Source organism: Aotus nancymaae, unplaced genomic scaffold (assembly GCF_030222135.1).
Source record: "Aotus nancymaae isolate 86718 unplaced genomic scaffold, 86718_ANA_hifiasm-v0.15.2.pri h1tg000029l, whole genome shotgun sequence".
NCBI classification, from domain to species: Eukaryota; Metazoa; Chordata; class Mammalia; order Primates; family Aotidae; genus Aotus; species Aotus nancymaae.
Genome location: NW_026988442.1, coordinates 85,703,630 through 85,723,974, shown reverse-complemented (window position 1 = coordinate 85,723,974; position 20,345 = coordinate 85,703,630). Strand labels below are relative to the sequence as shown.

Here is a 20,345-nt window from a genome sequence, read left to right as displayed (position 1 = left end):
AAGCCAGCTGCCAAGGCAGGGGTTCCTACAGTGGACAGAAACAAGAGAGACTTGGGTGGGAAGACCACCACGACCACCAGACCACATCCCCAAAGCGCGTGAGGTCAGGAAAACAAGGAGGGCAGAAGAGGAGACTGAAAAGCAGAAACAGAAAACTGTGTTCTGGGGGCTACCAGGGAGAAGGCATGCCGGCCAGCAAACGTTAGGAAGAAAGGCAGGGCAGACAGGAGCGTGAAGGCGAGCTCACCACCACCAGAGCTAAGCGTGGGGAGCGGCAAGGCAAACGGCCAGTGTCTACTTTCAACTTAGCAGAAAACTTTCTCACTGAGAAAACGATCAGTTCTCAAATCCGGGTTTAGAGAAACAGAACCTGGCCAGACTTCTGAGATCACTGCTCCGGCTCTTATTTCACTTCGCCTTTTGGTGCCAGTCCTCAAGAGAGAGCTCCTGCTTTATAAAGAAACTCGAAGCACTTCCTCAAGGCGACTTTAAACTACGTCATTCAGTTCAGCAAACACCTAAGATCCTGCAGTGAGTCCATATCCACAGAGGGCCTGGTCTCTGTGCTCACGGGCCTCCTACGACAACAGAGACTGAACGGAGCATGAAGCAGCAGCAGGAGCCGTGAGGGGCTCATAGGAAGCGTCAGGAAAAGCCCTCGGCGTGTCCAGGAGGGCTGCAGAGCAGCTACGCGGTCAGACCCGGGCTTTACAAAGACATTGTATTGTTTGTATGTTATATGTCAATAAGCTTTTATTTTATTCTTGTTTTTTTTTTTGAGTCTCGCTCTGTCGCCCAGGCTGGAGTACAGTGCCACAATCTCAGCTCACTGCAACCTCTGCCTCTCAAGTTCATGCGATTCTCCTGCCTCACCTTCCTGAGTAGCTGGGACTACAGGTGCCCACCACAACAGTGGGCAGTAAAGGAGTGAGACCCCGAGTAGGGAGAGAGGTGAAAGGAGAAAGCTCAGGCATGGGAGCGTTGGCAATGCCATAAAGATTGGAAACAGCCTTTGACTGTGCAGGGGGAGGTCCCTGGTGACTGTCCCCTGACCAGCCTGGCAGAAGTGGAAGCGGACTGCAATGGGGACTGATGTGTGTTTCTGGAACACGTGGTCCCTGCCCTGTGCCTGAGGTAAGGAATATGGCCTAACCATGAAAAGACGAAAAGAAGAAAGGGATTATTTTCCTACACCCGTACAATTCAAGCATCTCTACAGGAAAAAAAATCCAACACATACCAAAAGCAATTTTTCTCTAATAAAGAACATAATTTGCACAGATTGAGTTGATAAGAAGGCCAATTGCACATGGAAAAGTGCTGACTTCAAGTTACGCAGTTATCTTAGTTATTTTGACCCAGGAAGCCCCACTCAACTGAGGTCTCCACAGCCAGAATCGAGTCCTCAGTACTTCCCCCACTTCCCTGGGTGCCAGCCCCTGCAGAATGCCTGCAGCCCTCCTCCAGGCTGAGAAACCCTCTCCTGAGGCTACATTTCCAGCTGTGCTGAGATGAAGCAGCTTCACGGGTCAGGACATCATCTTGTCTGAGATTCTCACTCAAACCAATGTGTGGCTAATTAAGGCAGTCTGGACTCACAGAGTTTTACCATAGGATTAAAATAATGATATCATACATGTGTTTTCACCAAGTAAATCAGATTTTAGGAAAGCTTTCACAGCTGTAACTATTGAAAATATACAAGAAGTAACTGATGACTTAGCCCATAAGAAGTTAACCAGTTTGTCCCTTGATTCCTGTGCAACACTCACCTTGAGATGTTTTTAACTACTAGAAATTAGCAAGCTTGTTTTTACATGTGAAGCTGATGGATGCTAACTGTCCTAAGGATTCGGGAACTTGAAGACCGTTTAGTTATCTGGTCCTTCTTCACTGCCACCTGAGAAGACTTGTGGAGGCTGCACTTCGGAGAAGCAGCTTCACCCTCCTGGCAGCTGGGAAGTCCGTTCCTGCTCCCGGAGCTGCAGCACGTTCACCAACCTGGGTGGGAGGCCAAGTCCTCAGCTCTTCCAGGTTTCTGTGCTTCTCAGACACAACCAGAGGCCCCGTTCCGACGTGAACTACGTAGGTGTGTGGCAATGAATCATCCTGACAGTACCGTCAGTGTGACTGAACGTGTCTAGCTTGGTGGCACAGAACTAATCAAGTAGAAATTAACAGCTAGCTGCAGTGTCTCAGGACAAGCTCTAGCCCTTGAATTACACAAAAGCTGGGGTGGGGGGTGCTGGAGGAAGTCTCTTTCTTCATTCACATCTGCTCAAACAGAGAAGACCAGCCTCAAACCCAAGGGCCCAAATTAGTTTTAAAATTTTTACTACTCCTTTCTAAAAAGTCCTCAAAGTGGGCCCCATGTAGCAACTTACAAAAGGAAATCAGAAAGTCTGCACTGGCAATATTCCTTTTAAAAAGCAGCATCGCTGAGGAGCAGGTAACTCACCAACGGCAGCTGGCAAGCAGGGTAGTCCCGAGCCCGAAGCAAAAAATCTATAGAACTGCTAAGGGCACAGGTAAATTAACTTAGATTTGTTGACCATATAAAAATGGGAGAACACCCCAAGTTAGCTACATTTCTAAAAAGACAAAGGATGTACTACTCTACACAGGCAGTTCAGGTGGTACCTGCACTGGTAATAAAGAGATGAGGGCAAAACATAGAAGTGAAATCAACACAGGCTTAGGGAAAACTGACAATTCCTTCACTTGGAAGTTGATATCAGAAGACAACTGGCCAGGCCGGTCACGGCGGCTCATACCTGTAATCCCAGCGCTTTGGGAGGCCAAGGCAGGCTTAAGCCCAGGAGTTCAAGACCAGTCTGGGCAACGTAGCAAGACCCCATCTCTGCAAAAACATTTAAAAATTAGCCAGGCATGTAGGCATGCATCTGTATTCCCAGCTACTTTGGAGACTGAGGCGGGAGGACTGCTTGAGCCCTGGAGATCAAGGCTGCAGTGAGCCATGATTGCACTACCGCATTCCACCGTGGGTGGCCAAGCAGGACCCTGTCTGGCCTAGTCTGACTCCAAATGCTGAGGTCCATACTCCTGCAGAACAGAGACTGCCACAGGCCCCCAAGTTCAAAATGACCCTGGCATAAAGTCAAATCAATGTGTTCACTCTAACCTTTATTCAATATTATCTGCAAAAAAAAAAAAAAGGAAATTCAAAGGATTTGTGACAATGAAACAGGGCAAAATGGAAAGCTGGGCCCAAAAGTTAGTCTCTCTTGAAGCCTCTATTCAAATAATAACATAAAAAAAGCCCGGCTGGGTGTGGTGGCTCATGTCTGTAATCCCAGCACTTTGGGAGGTCGAGAGGTGGGTGGATCACCTGAGGTCAGGAGTTTGAAACAAACCTGGCCAACATGATGAAACCCCGTCTCTACTAAAAAATATATATAAATAAATACAAAAAAATTAGGCCGATGTGGTGGCACACGCCTGTCATCCCAGCTACTTGGGAGGCTGAGGTAGGAGAATTGCTTGAACCTGGGAAGTGGAGGTTGCAGTGTGCTGAGATCACACCATTGCACTCCAGCCTGGGCAACAAGAGTCAAACTCCGTCTCAAAAGAAAAAAAAGCCCAAAGGCCAGAGAGAATGGAAAGGTCACTAGCTGACGTATGAGTCTGACCAATTTACAAAAGCTGAAAGCCAAAAGTGAGCCGGTCGATGAGGAAGGAGCTGTCGAGGAGAGGGCTGCTTCCCCAGCAGGACCGGCTCAGTCTGAACCCGCAGATGGAGCAGCAGAACCATGGTGCACGGCTAGAGACAGCCTAAGTAGAGGTCTATGAGGGACACAGGCCGCCCGACCCCTGCAGGTCTGTCCCTCACCAGGGCTCTTCTCTTGGAAGTCACTGTCTGGTGCGAACCAAGGCATCCAGCCTGGCTATTGGCCCCCGGAGCACACCTTCCCTCAATTAGCAATTAGGGGTTCCCAGCACTATGACTGGTTTTCTACCCATTCACCCCAAACTCAAGCCTGCTACTTCACAAGCCCCACTCACATACATGGAACTCTAGCTGATTTTCCACTTCCTCGTAAGAATATGGCTGAACAACCAGGAATCATTAGATACATGAGGAAAACTACAGCTTAAAAAATAAAGAACAAATAAAAAGTGAACAAAAATACAACTTTCAAAAGCTCTGACCTCCTTCAAAAGTCAAGATATTGAATCCATAAGGCCGCCAAGAACAGTTACTATGAAAAAGGAACAAACAAAGACAAAAAGCTTTTGTTCACACACACACGGTGAACAAGTGAAAAGAGAAAGTTGATTCCACTAGTGTAAGCATCTGAAGGGCTTGGAATTTGTCTGTTTTGCTCGCTGCTTGATTTCAAGAACCTACAACCGTGCTTGGCAAATCACAGGTAATGAAAAACACAGGGAGGGAGGATAAATTTGAGAGAAAATAAAGATGGAAAATAAAAGAACTGGATGGAGCAGATATGAATCTAGGAGGTCCCAAAGGTGGTAACAGGAGCTCTGTAAGGAGAAAACAGAAGTGATCGAATAATTTCTAAAATACATATTCTAGAACTGAAGAGGCAGGAGTCTTCATTGGAAGCCTCTGCTGACTGCCAAGCAGGATGAATCACAAAAGAGCCACACTTAGATCCACACAATCCTGTCTGTTATGTCAAGTCCTTACTGGAAAGGTCTGAGGTTGAAAATCAAGAAATAATGGCATAAGATGATTATTTAGAAATACAGGAGTACCCAATGAATGATCTGAGAGTAGGAAGGGTTAGAGGTGAGCTCTGAAGCTGGAGCAGGGAAGAGTGAAACTGAAGACCTCCATCACAAGAGCTTCCAGGCCACTGGACTTGAAAGCCCATACAGTGAGAATTTTGATAAAATAATTTTAATAAACTTTTTAAATGAAAATATCAAGGTCAAGTTTACTGCTATAACATTAACATATTAGTACTTTTCAAACACTGTTAAGCTACTGTGATGCTTTATTAGAAAGTAGCTTATAGGCCAAGCATGGTGGCTCACGCCTGTAATCCCAGCACTTTGGAAGGCCAAGGTGGGTGGATCACAAGGTTAGGAGATCAAGACCATCCTAGTCAACATGGTGAAACCCTGTCTCTAGTAAAAATACAAAAATTAGCTGGGTGTGGTGGCACACACCTGTAGTCTCAGCTACTCAGGAGGCTGAGGCAGGAGAATCGCTTCAACCTGGGAGGCAGAGGTTGCAGTGAGCTGAGATTGCGCCATTGCGCTCCAGCCTGGGTGACAGGGCGAGACTCCGTCTCAAAAATAAATACATAAATAAATAAATAAAGTAGCTTATAGACTAACAGAGGTGACTTTCGTATTTCAATTATCATTTAAATTATATGCCACAATTGACCTAATCTAAAAGACACATTTTCTCCTACATTTTTATGTCATTGAAATCAGGATGAATTCATTGAATTGGCAGGGTTGTTAGTGATACATATTATGTTTATCTTGTAATCAGTGGTGTCTTAGATTTTATTAAATAGGGCACTTGTAGAAAATTATGTCAAGATACTTTTCCCCACATTACTTGATGGAATCATATATTGTTACATCTATTTCTAATTCTCTGCCCCTCCTTCCTTGTACGCCAGCCATATACTGGTCATTGGGTTTCTTCCTGAACACTTCAGGGTCCTAGGACTGTCTCTTAGTCCAGCTGTCTCCTAGTCTGGAAAGCTCCTGTATCCAGCCCGCCTGTTCCTCACAGTGCTGGCTCCTTCTGGTCACCAAGTCTCAGTTTACACATCAGTCCCTTGGAAAAGCCTGTTGGCCACCCAATCTAAATCAGCTGTGTGCCCTAGAGACATTTTCTGTCCTATTACCCAGATTTTCATCAAAGTAGTTATCCTGGTGTCTTCATTTCTCCTTCCCTACTAAAACTTAAGCTCCAGTAGAGTGAAGATCTTGCCTCTCGTGTTCAACACCACATCCCCAGCACCTAGAATAGAGCCCAACACCAAGTACGGGCTCCAATAGTTCTAAAATAAACACGTTTAAAAACCAGTGCTAAGCTATGGACATAGTACCTAAACATTTAGTGAGTGTGTTTCAAATTAATAAGCAGCATGGCTTCATTATTTTCCAATGGCTAAGAATCGCATATGTGTAAGTTATTTTGTTAGAAGATCCATTTCTGATGGCTATCCAATTAAATGTAATTTTAGAAATATGCTAATAGAATATATCAAGTATAATTTCTATAGCATGAAACAACTTATAATACCTTTAATTCATTTGCACATATTCCGAATTTACCTTTTTTTTTTTTTTTTTTTTTTTTGAGACAGAGTCTTGCTCTGTCACCCAGGCTGGAGTACAGTGGCTTGATCTCGGCTCACTACAACCTCCTTCTCCGGGGTTCAAGCAATTCTTCTGCCTCAGCCTCCTGAGTAGCTGGGATTACAGGGACACGCCACGATGCCCGACTAATTTTTGTATTTTTAGTAGAGACGGGGTTTCACCATATTGGCCAGGCTGGTCTTGAACTCCTGACCTCAGGTGATCTGCCCACCTCAGCCTCCCACAGTGCTGGGATTTCAGGCAGGAGCCACTACACCCGGCCCAAATTTACCTACTCTTGACCAGAACTGATATCAAATAGATGGCAAACTAGGATGAAAAAAAAAGCTTGTTGTAAAAATTCAAGAGTGTCATTACCCACAACTTTTTAAATTTTAAGAAGAGATGGAGGAAAGATAAAGTTAAAATGACTGTTGATACTTATTTTATTTCCCACAGCTCAAGTATTAATTGAAGTAGTTTATTTTGAAAGATAAACCTGACAAGAACAATAATGAATAACTGGCCATTCCTTCAATACTTGTGTTTCACATGTGTGACAAAAGGATAAAATAAAAAGGCTGAAATCCCAAGAAAGTCTATTTGTCTGCTTTGTTTTTTATTTTAAAAAAGCCCACGATTCTTTGGGAGGTGATACAGGATTGTTTTCCAGTTAGATCATAATTTCTACAATCTCTGTGATAATCATAAATTCAAAAAGTTCCCGCTCTCCACATCCCAATTCACTTTTGGCACCTATATATGAAATGTCACTTCTCAAAAATGGGAAAAAATGTGAATACGGGGCTTTTACCACAGTGCTCCTTTCCTGACGAGTATCTTTCTGTTTGCTAAATTTAGAATACTGATACAAAAGATGAACAATATCCCATCAATGAAAATCTATTTCTAACTATCTGGCCATCTTAGAAAATAATTATATTAGAAACAGCAGTCAATTCTCAGAGGCAAAGGGGCAATAGCTTACCTCTTTCCACTTCTAACTTTAAATTTAGAATTACAGAGCAATTCTATGAGAGGTAGCAGAAGGTCTGGCATAGGCTCTGGTTTCATTTTAGAATACCACTTTAATTCATCATGTCTTTGAGAAGACTGCGTGTGACACTTAAGAGGCTCACTAGACCTCCGCGTGCAGTGACGCTGATCAGAAAGGCACGTGCATTCACCATTAGTGGAGAGGGAGGGGCCTAACCACAGGATAGGCAATTAGGAGAGGACTTAGAAAAAGAACTTAAAAATATCTACATGAGTGGAAATGTGTGCCATTTATAATGTACACTATTCTTGAGTCTTCACTTGGTCTGCCAAAAAAAAGTTCCTACATAAAAATCAGGATGTTTACAGGACAAAAATAACCAACACAGACTATAATTGGCCAGTATTTAAATAAGAGGAAAACAACTCACAACTTTCACTTTTCATATGTGAGGAGGAGTCAGAAGCTTAGTAGTGATCTATTTGGTGCAATTCAAATTAATTTTTTTAGCTCTGTTTCAGATCCACAGGGTACTGTTAAGAAACTTATCCAAAAACTTGACGGATTTTTCCGTGTCCTTGGGGCTGAATGGATTTTTCTCACTACTACTACTAAACTGATAAAAGGGCATCTTACTCCACTCCTTCCTCCAAAACCTACTACAACACCTGCAGTTCAGAAGTTCTCTTTGTAATTAACACCTGTTTCCTACCTGTGGCACTTTATACATAGTGAAGCTTTGGGAAGGAAGAAGGGAGGCAGGAAAAATCCACAACCTCCTGACAAAGCAGCAGTTCCACCGCATGGGCTTATTTCTTCTGCCAGCCACTGAGTCACAAATATTTTTCCCCATTTCAAGAAGCCTGAGTGAATGAAGCTGGGGAGAGCGGGAAGCACAGGCAAGAACAGCCTTCTCTTTACCAACCCAGCCCTGTGTCTTCAGGGGCAACTGGCTTCATCCGTCACCTTGACGTTCATAGTAAGCAACATCTTTCTTTAAAACTTTTCTTGTTCTTGCTGCTTTTCTTGCCATTCTTGTCTTTGTTTTCTGACATCTTCTTTGCTCTGATTTCTCTCATTAGGTCAAAGAACACCTGGGGGATGGGGAGGAAGGAGTAAAAAGAATAGTGAAAAAAAAGCCATTTAATGATTTTGTTGTTAACCTGACACTGTGAACATAGCATTTAAGGATTCAATGAGATAATTTGACTAAGCTGGATATGTATATTTTAAAGCATAAAGTCAAACTTATTTTTGTAAACCAGATGTCATCAAAAACAAAAGATCTGGGGCAAATAAGAAAAATTAACCTTAAAAACATGCTAATTATACAAAGTAAACACCTCTCATACAACTGCCCATATCACACAACTGCTTAAGCCAGGAACACAATCATCATACTGTTATTTATTTATTTATTTATTTATTTATTTATTTATTTATTTATTTATTTTAGATTCAGACAGGGTCTCTCTATATTGCCTAGACTGGTCTTGAACTCCTGAGCTCAAGCAATCCACCCACCTCGGCCTCCTGAAGTGCTGGGATTATAGGCATGAGCCACTGCACCCGGCCTAACAGCTGCTTTCAAAATGATAAAATCTTTTCTTACAATAAGTGTGATGAAGGATAAAACATGTTTTTGTATAGAACAGATCTATAAATTTACAGTTTACAAATATTGAGAGTAACAACAGCAAGCAGACTCTCTAGCACGTCCAACCACCAGGAAAGGGAAGAATGCCACGATGAGTCCCTGCTCCTAGGTACGCTTTACACTTCTGCATCTCATTTAATCTTACACGGACCCCACGGAGGGTGGAACCTCATTCTGCATGACAGCTTTCCCAGTGAACTCCACAACAGCAGCCCTGGGGAGGTGGCAGGGTAGGAGGAGGAGGGCATAAAGCGTCAACAAATAAAGCTCCTGCCCTAGGGGACTGAGAAGATGGAGGATGAGTGATGTCCTTCTGGCCACCCTATCCCTCCCCATGCACACTCCCCTACCCCTGTTCTCAGGAACAACCACTCCTCCATCCCTTGTGATGTCAGCTGAGAGGAACTTTATCAAGAACTGATGAGACTTGTCCTTTGAAGGTCAGTGTGTTATCTAGATACGGACTATCCTTTTGTCACAGTAGTTTGGGTTTTGCCCTCTGCTATCAGCAGTCATGCCAGAGGACTGATTATACCCAAGCAGACAAAATATGAATCTTACAAAGAGACATTTGAGATTTCTCATAGAGAATGATGGAGACTGAAAGTGGGGGACTGAGCACAAGCCTTTGTCTTTGGACATTCACACAATACCACAAGCTCCTTCGCGGCCACACTTTCTTCTTGGTGAAAAGCAAGACCAAGCCTCTGGAGTGTGGGGCTCCACATGCATTTACCACCAGCTCCAGGCACAAAAAAAGCACCCCCAACCTCAGGACCCAGCTGGATCAGGCTAACCCAAACACCCCTTCTCGCCAGCCTCTCCAGAAAGAGCGCTGCCTGTGACAGCAACAGTGAACAGCTTCAAATGCTACGGGTTTTCTTTTTTTTTTTTTTAGTCCGAACAGCACAAGACAGGGGAATGGAGTGCATCCAACTTAAAGTGATGACAAAGTTGTTCACGGGCTGATCTTATCACACCTTTCACGTAAATTCTTTACAAGTGAATACAATGCTGCCAGTCATAAGTTTCTGCTGGTTCCCGTTTGGCAGGTCAAGCTGGTCCAGCAGACGAGGGGAGATGACGACAACGCACACCCCCCATACCACAACCCATCCAAGAAATACGCATCCACAGCTCCAATTAAAAATGAGGCATATTTCTGGATTTCCTGTGCGGTTTCCACAGCTGGAAAATAATTTGATAAAAATATTTAAGTAGCACAAGAACATAAGAGTGTAAGTGTTGAGAGATGACAACATAAAGAAAAGCTGACAACGGAACACACGCTTCACATGGCAGATGATAACTAAACGGACTTCGGTTGTAGAATATATATATCCCGTATGTATATCTATCCCACATACGTATGTCTCCTAGGATCTATGTTTTTATGTACGATACATACAAATAGATGTATATTGCCAAAGTGCATCTAAAGCAAACTCCTTCTAATACCAACATTCTAAATACCAATGTTCTCTAGCATCATTTCAAGTGAAAATAAAGCTTGAATTAAAATCTCTCCCTTGTCAGATAATGAAGCAAACGGGAATTGTTTCTGCACAAGAAAGAGAAACAGAAGACGGGTATGGGGGATTTGGATGCTGACGCTGCAGAACTAAAAGCAGACGTGTCCACTGTGTGGCTGCCAAAGTGCTATGTGCTGAGATTCTGCAAGCGCATGGATGTGCAGTGAGAGCTAGGGAACGAGGTCAACGCAGAAGGAAAGTCTCATCTTTAACGTATAGCTTTAAGATTTTAGCTGTGTGGCAACCACCTTGAACCTTAATTTTAAAAAGACAAAAGGCGACAATAGCAAGCCTGATAGGTGGATTTTCAAATTGTCAGCATTCATCATTGTCACTCAAAGTCACCCTTTTATTAGTTTCAGAGATTTGAATGAGAAAGTATGCTGGGATGAGATAAGAGAAAGAAAAAAAGAGCGAGAGATCCAGAGAGTTGATTTCTGAGAGCAAATACTATTTAGACACTACACTACAAAGACAGACCACCGTGGCTCTGTCAGTGAACAGTAAGGTAAAAAGAACACATCTAACCAATAACTCAATGAGAGCAAAATCAAGAAGCTCCACGTATCTTTCAAGGGCACCTCCAGGGGAACCTCCTGGAAGCAGCCAGGCCCGCCCATTCTGCTCCTAGAGAACAAGGCTGTGGAAGGTGAGAGCACGCACACAGGCTAAGGATGTCCATCCTTCCAGCCCAGCCTTCACAAACCAATGGTCTCGTCCCACCATCCTTCCCAGGACCAAACCAACCGTAAGCATACTCAGCCAGGTGCAGTGGCTCACACCTGTAATCCCGGCACTTTGGGAGGCTGAGGCGGGCAGATCACTTGAGTCCAAGAATTTGAGACCAGCCTGGGCAACATGGTGAAACCCCATCTCCACAAAAAAAATTACAAAAAATAGCCGGTGTGGTGGTGCACACCTATAGTCCCAGCTACTTAGGAGGCTGAAGTAGGAGGATTGCTTAAGCCCAAGAAGCAGAGGTTGCAGTGAACTGAGATCACACCACACCAGCCTGGTGTCAGAGTAAGACTTTGTCTTAAAAAAAACACAAACACACATTAAGCATACTCTACTCTAATGAAGCCTCATGACAAAATGAAAGGTTCTGGGGGGTGTTTGAAATACAGGGTGATATCCTCTCAATGTTTCTCATTGCAATCATGATCATGGCTTAGACATTCAGAGAAATCAGAATCTGCGCCTAGTTTTCATAAATGGTTCCCATATAAACAAGCAGGTGAGATGCCTCCATTCTGCAGTTTCTCAAGTGTGTTTCTGAGAAGCACGCAGACTGCATGCCTACCTTGTCCACGTTGGCCCGCGTCTTAGCCGACGTCTCCACGTACTGCACGCCCCACTCTTCGGCTTTACTCCTGGCCTCCTCCACAGGCACCTGCCTCCGCTCCTCTAAGTCAGACTTGTTTCCCACAACGAGCAATGGAATTTTATCTTCTTCAGCCTTCACACGGAGAATCTGTTCCCTAAGGCATTACACCAAGAATACAGCAGCTAAAAAAACTAAAATAAGAACGCAAGTTTTGTGAGCCCATCTAAAATAAAAGGCTTTCCTAAGGCAGAAGAAAAAAAGAATCGCTAGATTTAGGGCATGTTTCAAGAAAGCACTCCCTAGAGGCAGTCATGAATGAGACAAGTGTTTCCAAGTCTGGTTCTCAGTTTGTCTGCATCAGAACTCCCTGGGACGCTCATTACAAATGCAGATGTCTGGGCCCAGTCTTCCAGAAGTAGGTGTCTGAATAGGAGCCCAGGATTTTACATCATAACAGGGTCCCCAACTTAAGCACCAAAAAAAGAAAACAAGCTAGGGAACTATCTCCATAAAATCCTTAATTCCCCTGAAAATATGGTATGGTTTCTTTGTGACATAAAAGCTATGAAATCCAGTGTATTCTATACAGAAGGTGGCAGCCTATTAGTGGTCACAAAACCAATCTAGTGGGTCACAACCAGCAATTCTCCCCCTCTCCTCATCAATGAAATAAGAGTATTATACAATAGAATGGAACAGAACAGAAACATCCAAGGGAATCTCAGTAGGAAAGGTGAATGCTGTTTTGTTTTGAAACTTCAGTTTGCATTAGAGCTGCAAGTGTACATGACATGTGTGTCATTCCACCCCCCGTTTCTATCCAGACACAGTAATGTTATAGGCCACAGAATTGGGCCAGATATGGTAGGCAGTGATCACATTCCAATACGTACCATTTTTCTACTACAAAGCGAAAAAAATGAAATACTACAAGCCCTATGGAAAGTACTTCAAAAGAGTCTTCGATAAGAATACCATTACCTGTAGCACATTAAATTTTATGTCTACTAAAAATAATCAGCTATCCAAAAGTACTAATCATAACCAAATATCTAAAAAAAAATAAATATCCCATTTCCATTATTTTGGTCCAATGAGAACATTTCTACTTTTATATTCCAATACATTCTAAAAAGAGTCCCCTTCGAAAATGTATTTTGCAGAGCTCTGCATTGATTTTTATATGATATAAGGTAACATTTCACAACAATAAAAATATTTTCTAGGCCAGGTGTGGTGGCTCGCATCTGTAATCCCAGTACTTTGGGAGGCTGAGGCGAGAGGATCACTTAAGTCCAGGAGTTCAAGACCAGTCTGTGCAACATAGGGAGACCCTGTCTCTACGAAACAAAACAACAACAAAAGCAGCTAAAATTGCCACGCAGTCAATTTAAGTACCAGATGTCAAATATTTTAAGACAAACTTAAAAGGATAAAAAGATGCTCAAAATTGGCTTTGTGTAGCTTTGTTATACCCTACATCTGAACTGGGGTCAAAAAACACAATACATTTAAAAGTCATGTGATCAATACAAACTATGAACAATAAAAACTGATAGGCTTCTGGCTCATTAGTCTTGCAGGGGCACATAAAATTACCTTACTGATAAACATATCGATCCAAAAATGGAAGTACCAAGTTCTGGTCTCTTATGATAAGCCTATTTATCCTAGTTCATAAAATATTTTCCAGGAAATGTTTCAAGTAAGACAGCATATTCACATTTCATTTTATATTAGGGCCTTTCTATTTGGAAGATAATACAGAAATGCTATGTTTTAAAACGGCTAACAGCATGTAAAAATGTTATTTGGAAGATAATACAGAAATGCTAAGTTTTAAAACTGCTAACACATCTTGAAGACATGACTGAGTTTAGCCACAGGGCTCAGATCATTGACCTGCATTCCTCTGTTTCCAATGACATGAGAAACCTAAGCGGAATTCAAGTCAGAAGAACAAACTTCCCCTTCTTTCTGGTTTCAGGTATTCATCTGTCCTTTTTCTTCTAAGGATCTCTCTTTTCACCTAACAACCAAAACGCTTTTCCAAGATGAGGGGAGCCCTGCTCCAACTCTATGAGAATGCCCAAGTACTATCTGTGCATGTGTGGTGACTGAGGAGAGGACAAGGGGCACCGGAAATACTGTATTTCTCCATATCCTCTGCAGAGGACTCTCCTGCCCACTTCCCTTCTAGGTAAGGAACAGGACAACAGGAAATCAAAAGGCTCGGGACAGGGAAGAAACTAAGAGACTGTGTGCATCTGTCCCGTTTTACCTTCCAGGAGGCAGAAAACAGGACTATGTAGAAGCAAACGATTATAAATGCACGCGCTATATTCAAACAGAGCAGCCCTGGGTAGGTCTGAAATATCTAAACATTAATAGGACTTCTCATAATGAGTCACAGTCATCTAACTGATTGCTGCAACACACACACTCTGCTTCCACAAAACTAGGTCTTCGACTCTGAAGCCTGGAGCGAGGAAGCATCACTGAGGCACCTCCCTGTTACCTTCCACGCGCTCTGCTGGGTGACCTGCGCTCAGCCCTGAGGCCTCCCTGCCTCAGTGACGCTTCCTCATTTTCACCTCTGGTTGACCAACTTACTGTCAGACCAGAACTTGCTAAAGAACGAAAAAAACTGATTGATTTTTGGGTTTTTCTCTTCAGTTCCCTACTAAACTCTAGATCTGCTTCTTAAAAAGTCATCTAGACAGACATGTTTATAAGGAGAATAGATTTTTAAAAATACAATTATGTAGGAGAAGTGGGAAGGGTATGGGGTAAAGGGACATTTATAGAGCATAAGAATTATGCCCAAGGTATTTTTAACTGCCGTATTTTCTTTTCTTTTTTTTCTTTCTTCTCTAACACCTTCATGGAGAATAACTGCCCCATTATAAAACGAATGATAACAATGGATATTCTATTCACTATGGAAGCACCATGTGTTTACATTGTGACAGCCTGGGGACAATGGAGGGCAGCCATGCTCCTGACCATACGAAATTCACAGTCTAATGCATCCTTTCATTTCATTCTCAACTCACAAGTACATTTCCTGACACGAAGTGAACTTGCCCATGGTCAGTGAGTGGCAAGGCCGGAATTCAAACCAAGTCTCCTAACCCTAAAGCCACGTTCTTGCCCCTCCACTATGCCCAAGTCCTTAAGTAGCAGCAAATGGTCATTCTGACTCACATCTTTCACTCTCCGGTCAGTGTTCCATAACCTAGGAACAAAATTATACGTTCTTGAGTATATGGAATAGCTTCATTCTTTTTAGGGACAATACGACTCTTGAAATAATTTTATTCAGAAATCACAGATCAGGAAAGCCCAAAGAGATTACAATCATCATGGTCTATGACATCCCAAGATTTAGAAAGCCCCAGAAGATTCTTTAGACAGAATTCTTCCTGAGGACAAGCTCAGCCCACTCCTGGTATGCTCAGCCCCAAACTCCTTATAGGCCTAAGACATATGAAAAAAGGCGAAAAGCCCCCTAGGGGCTTTTGCTAGTTCATTTCAAACATACCTGAATTCGGCAGTTGCTGTAAAGGATTCATGTTCTGTGATTGAGAACACAAGAAGAAAACCTTCCCCACTCCGAAAGTAGTTATCTCGAATGGCTGCGTAGTCCTCTTGCCCAGCGGTGTCCAGAATATCTATCTGAACTTCTTCCCCATCAAGAACCACTTTCTTTCTGTAACTGTCAGCTTTGGTAGGTTCATAGTCTTCTACAAACTGAGGAAATAAACATTATCAGTAATTAACAAAGTCTTTAAGGGGAATAAATCTGCCAATAAAAATAAATTCCTTATATGGGCACTTCACACTATGAACAGGACACTATAGAATAGAAGTAACATTTTATATAACACTTCTGTTCTTTATAGCTCCATTTTGCCATTTTTTTGTTTTTAAACAATAGGGGTAGACAACCCAGTTTACAGATGAGGAAACCAGGCACAGAGCAGAACACCTGCAATATTATTGTCAGTGTAAAATTATAATGCAAACACCAGCAAGGGTGAGACACTGGAGATCTTATTCATAGTAACAGAAGTATAAAACTCATCTGAAAAGTAATTTGGCAAGACGTATGATACAGTCTGGCTCTGTCCCCACCCAAATCTTATCTTGAATTGTAATCCAAATTATAATCCCCATGTATTGGAGGAGTGACCTTATGGGAGGTGACGAGATCATGGGGGCACTACCCCCATGCTGTTTTTGTGATAGTGAGTTCTCACAAGACCTGATGGTTTCATAAGGGGCTTTTCCCTCCTTCATTCTGCACTTCTTCCTGCCGCCTAGTGAAGAAGGATGTGTTTGCTCCCCCTTCTACCATGATTGTAAGTTTCCTGAGGCCTCCCCAGTCCCACAGAAGAAAAGAGGCTATCAACCTCTTTTCTTTATAAACTACCCAGTCCTGGGTATTTCTTCACAGCAGCAACAGAATGAACTAACACAGTGTATCAAGAGGCTTGTAGTGGTATGGGTTTTTGAGAAACAATGAAGTACTGACACATGCTGCTGTAGCAGGGAGATCCCATAAGCACCGAGGCAGGAGCAAAAGGCCTCAGCCTATTTCCATGTAAATAATGAAGAAGAAAGTAACTAGAAATATAACCGTAGTAGTTATTAGTTATTCCCAGGTGATCTTAATTCTTTTAGTAATGCCTCTCAGGTTGGAAGTGTGAACCTGGGGTGATATTGTGAAATGAATGACACTAAGGCAAGATGCTTTAAGCCCTCTGTTGCGCCCTCATAAGGGCTGCTGGAGGGCGCCTCGGCTGTACAGCAGTGCCAGCGCTGTGAAAGCGCCTGCTGTTTAGCCAGCTAGGGAAGGAGATATCCAAAATGGCCAAGACCTCTCCTTCCTGGGGAAGTTTGGAGAAAACTCGCTTCTCCAAGCTCTTGTGATAAGGCCTGGCGGCTGTCAGGTAGGCCCACAGACATCCGGGGGCTTAACCGTCTCTATGTGATGCTGTGCTTCAGTGGTCATGTTCCATGTCTACTCTCATGTCCTGCTTCTGCACCTGGTTTCTTTTTTCTTAGAAAAGATAATCAGTAATAGTAATATAAATATTAATGTTTTCATTCTTTCTTGATAAGTATGGAAAAGGTGCTGATGCATTATGCTCCTTATCTCACTTCCGGTGCCAGAAATTCCTGAGCTCCTACCTGAATGACAGGTGAAGTACTTGACCCTATCACTGCCACGCCCTATCTACACTGCCCCCAGTCTCCAACCACCAAGACCACGCCCTACCTACCCTTCGCCCAGATTTGCAACTCAATAAAAGTGAGAGTATCCCTGCATTCAGGGCCACTGCTGGTCTCTGTGATCTGGGTAGCAGTGGACCCTGGGCCCAAACTCTCTTTTCACTATCTCTGTGTCTTGTATCTTTTATTTCCACAATTTCTTGTCTCCACACCAGCTGGGAGCGGCTCACAGAACCCTGTAGGGCTGGACCCTATACGCTGCAACACGGAAGAACTTTTCAAAACACACGGAGTGAAAGAAGCTAGACATAAAGGCCACATATTGTATGATTCCAGCTATATGAAATGTCCAGAATAGGCAAATCCATAGAAACAGAAAGTGGTTGCCACAGGCCAAGGATGGGACGTGGAAGCAGTAACGGGGAATGACTACTAATATGTAGGCTGGTTTTTTTGAAGTGATGAAAATGATCTAAAATTAGATAATGGTGATGGTTGCACATCTGTATGAATATACAAAAAAAACTATTAGATGATACACTTTAGGCCGGGCGCAGTGGCTCATGCCTGCAATCCCAACAGTTTGGGAGGCCAAGGCGGGCGGATCACCTGAGATCAGGAGTTCCAGACCAGCTTGGCTAACATGGTGAAACCCTGTCTCTATTAAAAATACAAAAAATTAGCCGGGCATGGTGGTGGGTGCCTGTAATCCCAGCTACTCAGGAGGCTGAGGCAGAAGAATTGCTTGAACTCAGGAGGCAGAGGTTGCAGTGAGCCGAAATCGTGCCATTGTGCTCCAGCCTGGGCAACAAGAGCAAAACTCCATCTCAAAACAAAAGTATACTTTAAAAGAGCACATTTCATCATCTGTGCATTACATCTTAATAAGGCTGTGATTTAAAATTTTTTTAACTTAAAAATGGAATTGAAAATGTCAAAGTGAATTAAGGGTTATTTGAGGAATACTATTAAAAAGAGCCTTGTATTATCAGTTAACAGCTACTCAAAAATAAAAATATGAAAACTTTTTTTTTTTGGGACGGAGTTTTTGCTCTTGTTGACCAGGATAGAGTGCAATGGCGCGATCTTGGCTCACTGCAACCTCTACCCGCTGAGTTCAAGCGATTCTCTTGCCTCAGCCTCCCAAGTAGCTGAGATTACAGGCACCTGCCACCACACCTAGCTAATTTTTGTATTTTTAGTAGAGACAGGGTTTCACCATGTTGGCCAAGCTGGTCTTGAACTCCTGACCTTGTGATCCACCTGCCTCAACCTCTCAAAGTGCTGGGATTATAGGCATGAGCCACTGCACCCAGCCAAGACATGTTTAGTAGTAGGTTCTCTTAAGTGTGTACTAAAAAATTATCTGCAAATAGAGATGTGAAAACTTGCCTACGCTTTCAGGTGTCCTTCTTTTAACTCCTTTCCCAACAGACAAATACATGACCAAAAAATCCAAAACACCATTGCCCCCTGAAAGTCTCTGAATTCTACCATAAATATCTCAACTGTGTATTGCTGAGCTTCCAAGAATAAGGCCAGCCAGAGTTCCACTGGCTCCTTTGACACAGAAGTCAGAATGTCCTGCTGTCCCTGCATACCTCTGTACTCAGGGAAAAGTATGCCAATTACCCTAACATTCCATTACAACCCTGATGTTTACACTGCCCAGCTTGAAATAGAAAATCGCAAAGTCTTCGTATCCATTAGCATGACCTATACTTACCCCCTACTGGCCTTGCAGAGCTCTGCATGGCTGTTTCAGATGTCCAAGACACGTGAATCTAAGACAAACTTCACGCAGACCCCCTTCTTTCTAAGTTGACTTTCCTCTAAGCTGGCTTTGCTGGAGACTGAAAGTCTGAAATGGTTGCTGCCAAAGCCTCTCCATCCCCAGCCTTACTCTCCCAGAAAAGGTAAAAATGAGTATGTTAGGCCAAGCATAGGAAGATTAAAATCTGACTGCTGCTACCCTGGAAGTTCCCTCCAATTTTTCTCAAAGTCAGAACTTAGACAGTAAAGACTCTGGGACTATGGCTCCTTCTATAATCTAATCTTCATGAAAATTCCATCGTATATGCTAAAAATTTTTAAATAAGAGTGTAGCATTGTACTATGAACAAAAAGTCTGAATGGTCCAGGAGACTTTAGACCAGGGGTGTCCAATCTATTGGCTTTCTTGGGCCACACTGGAAGAAGAATTGTCTTGGGCCACAAATAAAATACACTAACAATAACGATAGCTGATGAGCTAAAAATATATATATATATATCACAAAAATGATCCTCAGAATGTTTTAAGAACGTTTAAATAGTTGTGTTGGGCTGCATTCAAAGTCATTCTGGGTCACGGGTTGGACAAGCTTGATTTAGACAGCTGGCATCCCTGAACACAAACTTCAGTTTCCCTTACTGTGAAATCAGGCTTGACTAGATGATCTCTCAGGCAAGAGTTACCACACCTGGCCATGTGTCAGAATCGCCAGGAGAGCCCCACTGAAACAGAGTCCCAGTTCTCCAACTCCACAAATGTTATTCAGAAGGCTTAAAAAAAAAAAAAGAGTCTCCCAGGAAATTCTATAATCAGCTAGATTTGAGAATTACTGCTCAGGTCTCTTCGAGCTCCAAAATTATGATTCCAGAACCATTTTGTCCAATATAGTAGCCACCAGCCACATTTCAAATGCACAATAGCCACATGTATTGGAGAGTATAGATACAGAACACTTGCATCATCATGGAAGGTTCTATTAGCACCTTGGAAAATCAATTAGAACTCCTCCCCCAAACACACATCACTTCATTTCTATTCCTTCCTTCCCCCGATTTTATTTTATGATTTCTTCAATAACTGCCACTTTCCAGTTCTCAAATATATTAGCCCATGAGAAAAACAAACTAAGGCCAGGCATAGCTTTCCCTGGTCTCTGTGAAGAGAACAGGAAGAAGAGAAAAAACTCTTGAATCTTGAACCTTCTGCGCGCATCTTCCCCCTCCTCTTACTACCCACCTGCCAGACACACACACACACACACACACACACACACACACACACACACACACACACAGACACCCCCGAAACCTCCAGACCAGGCTCTCCTAGTCTACTCAGCAGTGCTGAGTAGAACGAATCCTAGTCTCAAAGCAGAGCTAGCTCTGTATCTGAACTTGAACTTGCTCTTGGAACTGGCATCCTGGGGCCTCTCAATCACTAACATGGCAGGGGAATCTTCTATCCTCGGCTCTGCCTCTAATACAGGTTTCTCAACAGTGGCACTATTG

The 20,345-nt window shown here is 43.0% G+C and overlaps 1 protein-coding gene across 2 annotated transcripts in view; it reads right to left on the bottom strand.

Annotated features, from left to right (window-relative positions):
- Positions 1-6,910: 6,910 nt before the first annotated feature.
- RALB (RAS like proto-oncogene B) overlaps positions 6,911-20,345 on the bottom strand; it is a 43,721-nt gene continuing 30,286 nt past the window's right edge. For both annotated transcript variants that reach the window (XM_012468371.3, XM_012468370.3), the window contains exons 3-5: positions 15,370-15,578; positions 11,802-11,979; positions 6,911-8,403 (exon numbers count right to left, since the gene is read on the bottom strand). In XM_012468371.3, coding sequence (XP_012323794.1) covers positions 8,284-8,403; positions 11,802-11,979; positions 15,370-15,578 — 507 coding nt within the window. In that variant the 3' untranslated portion in view covers positions 6,911-8,283. The remainder of the gene's footprint in view (positions 8,404-11,801; positions 11,980-15,369; positions 15,579-20,345) is intronic.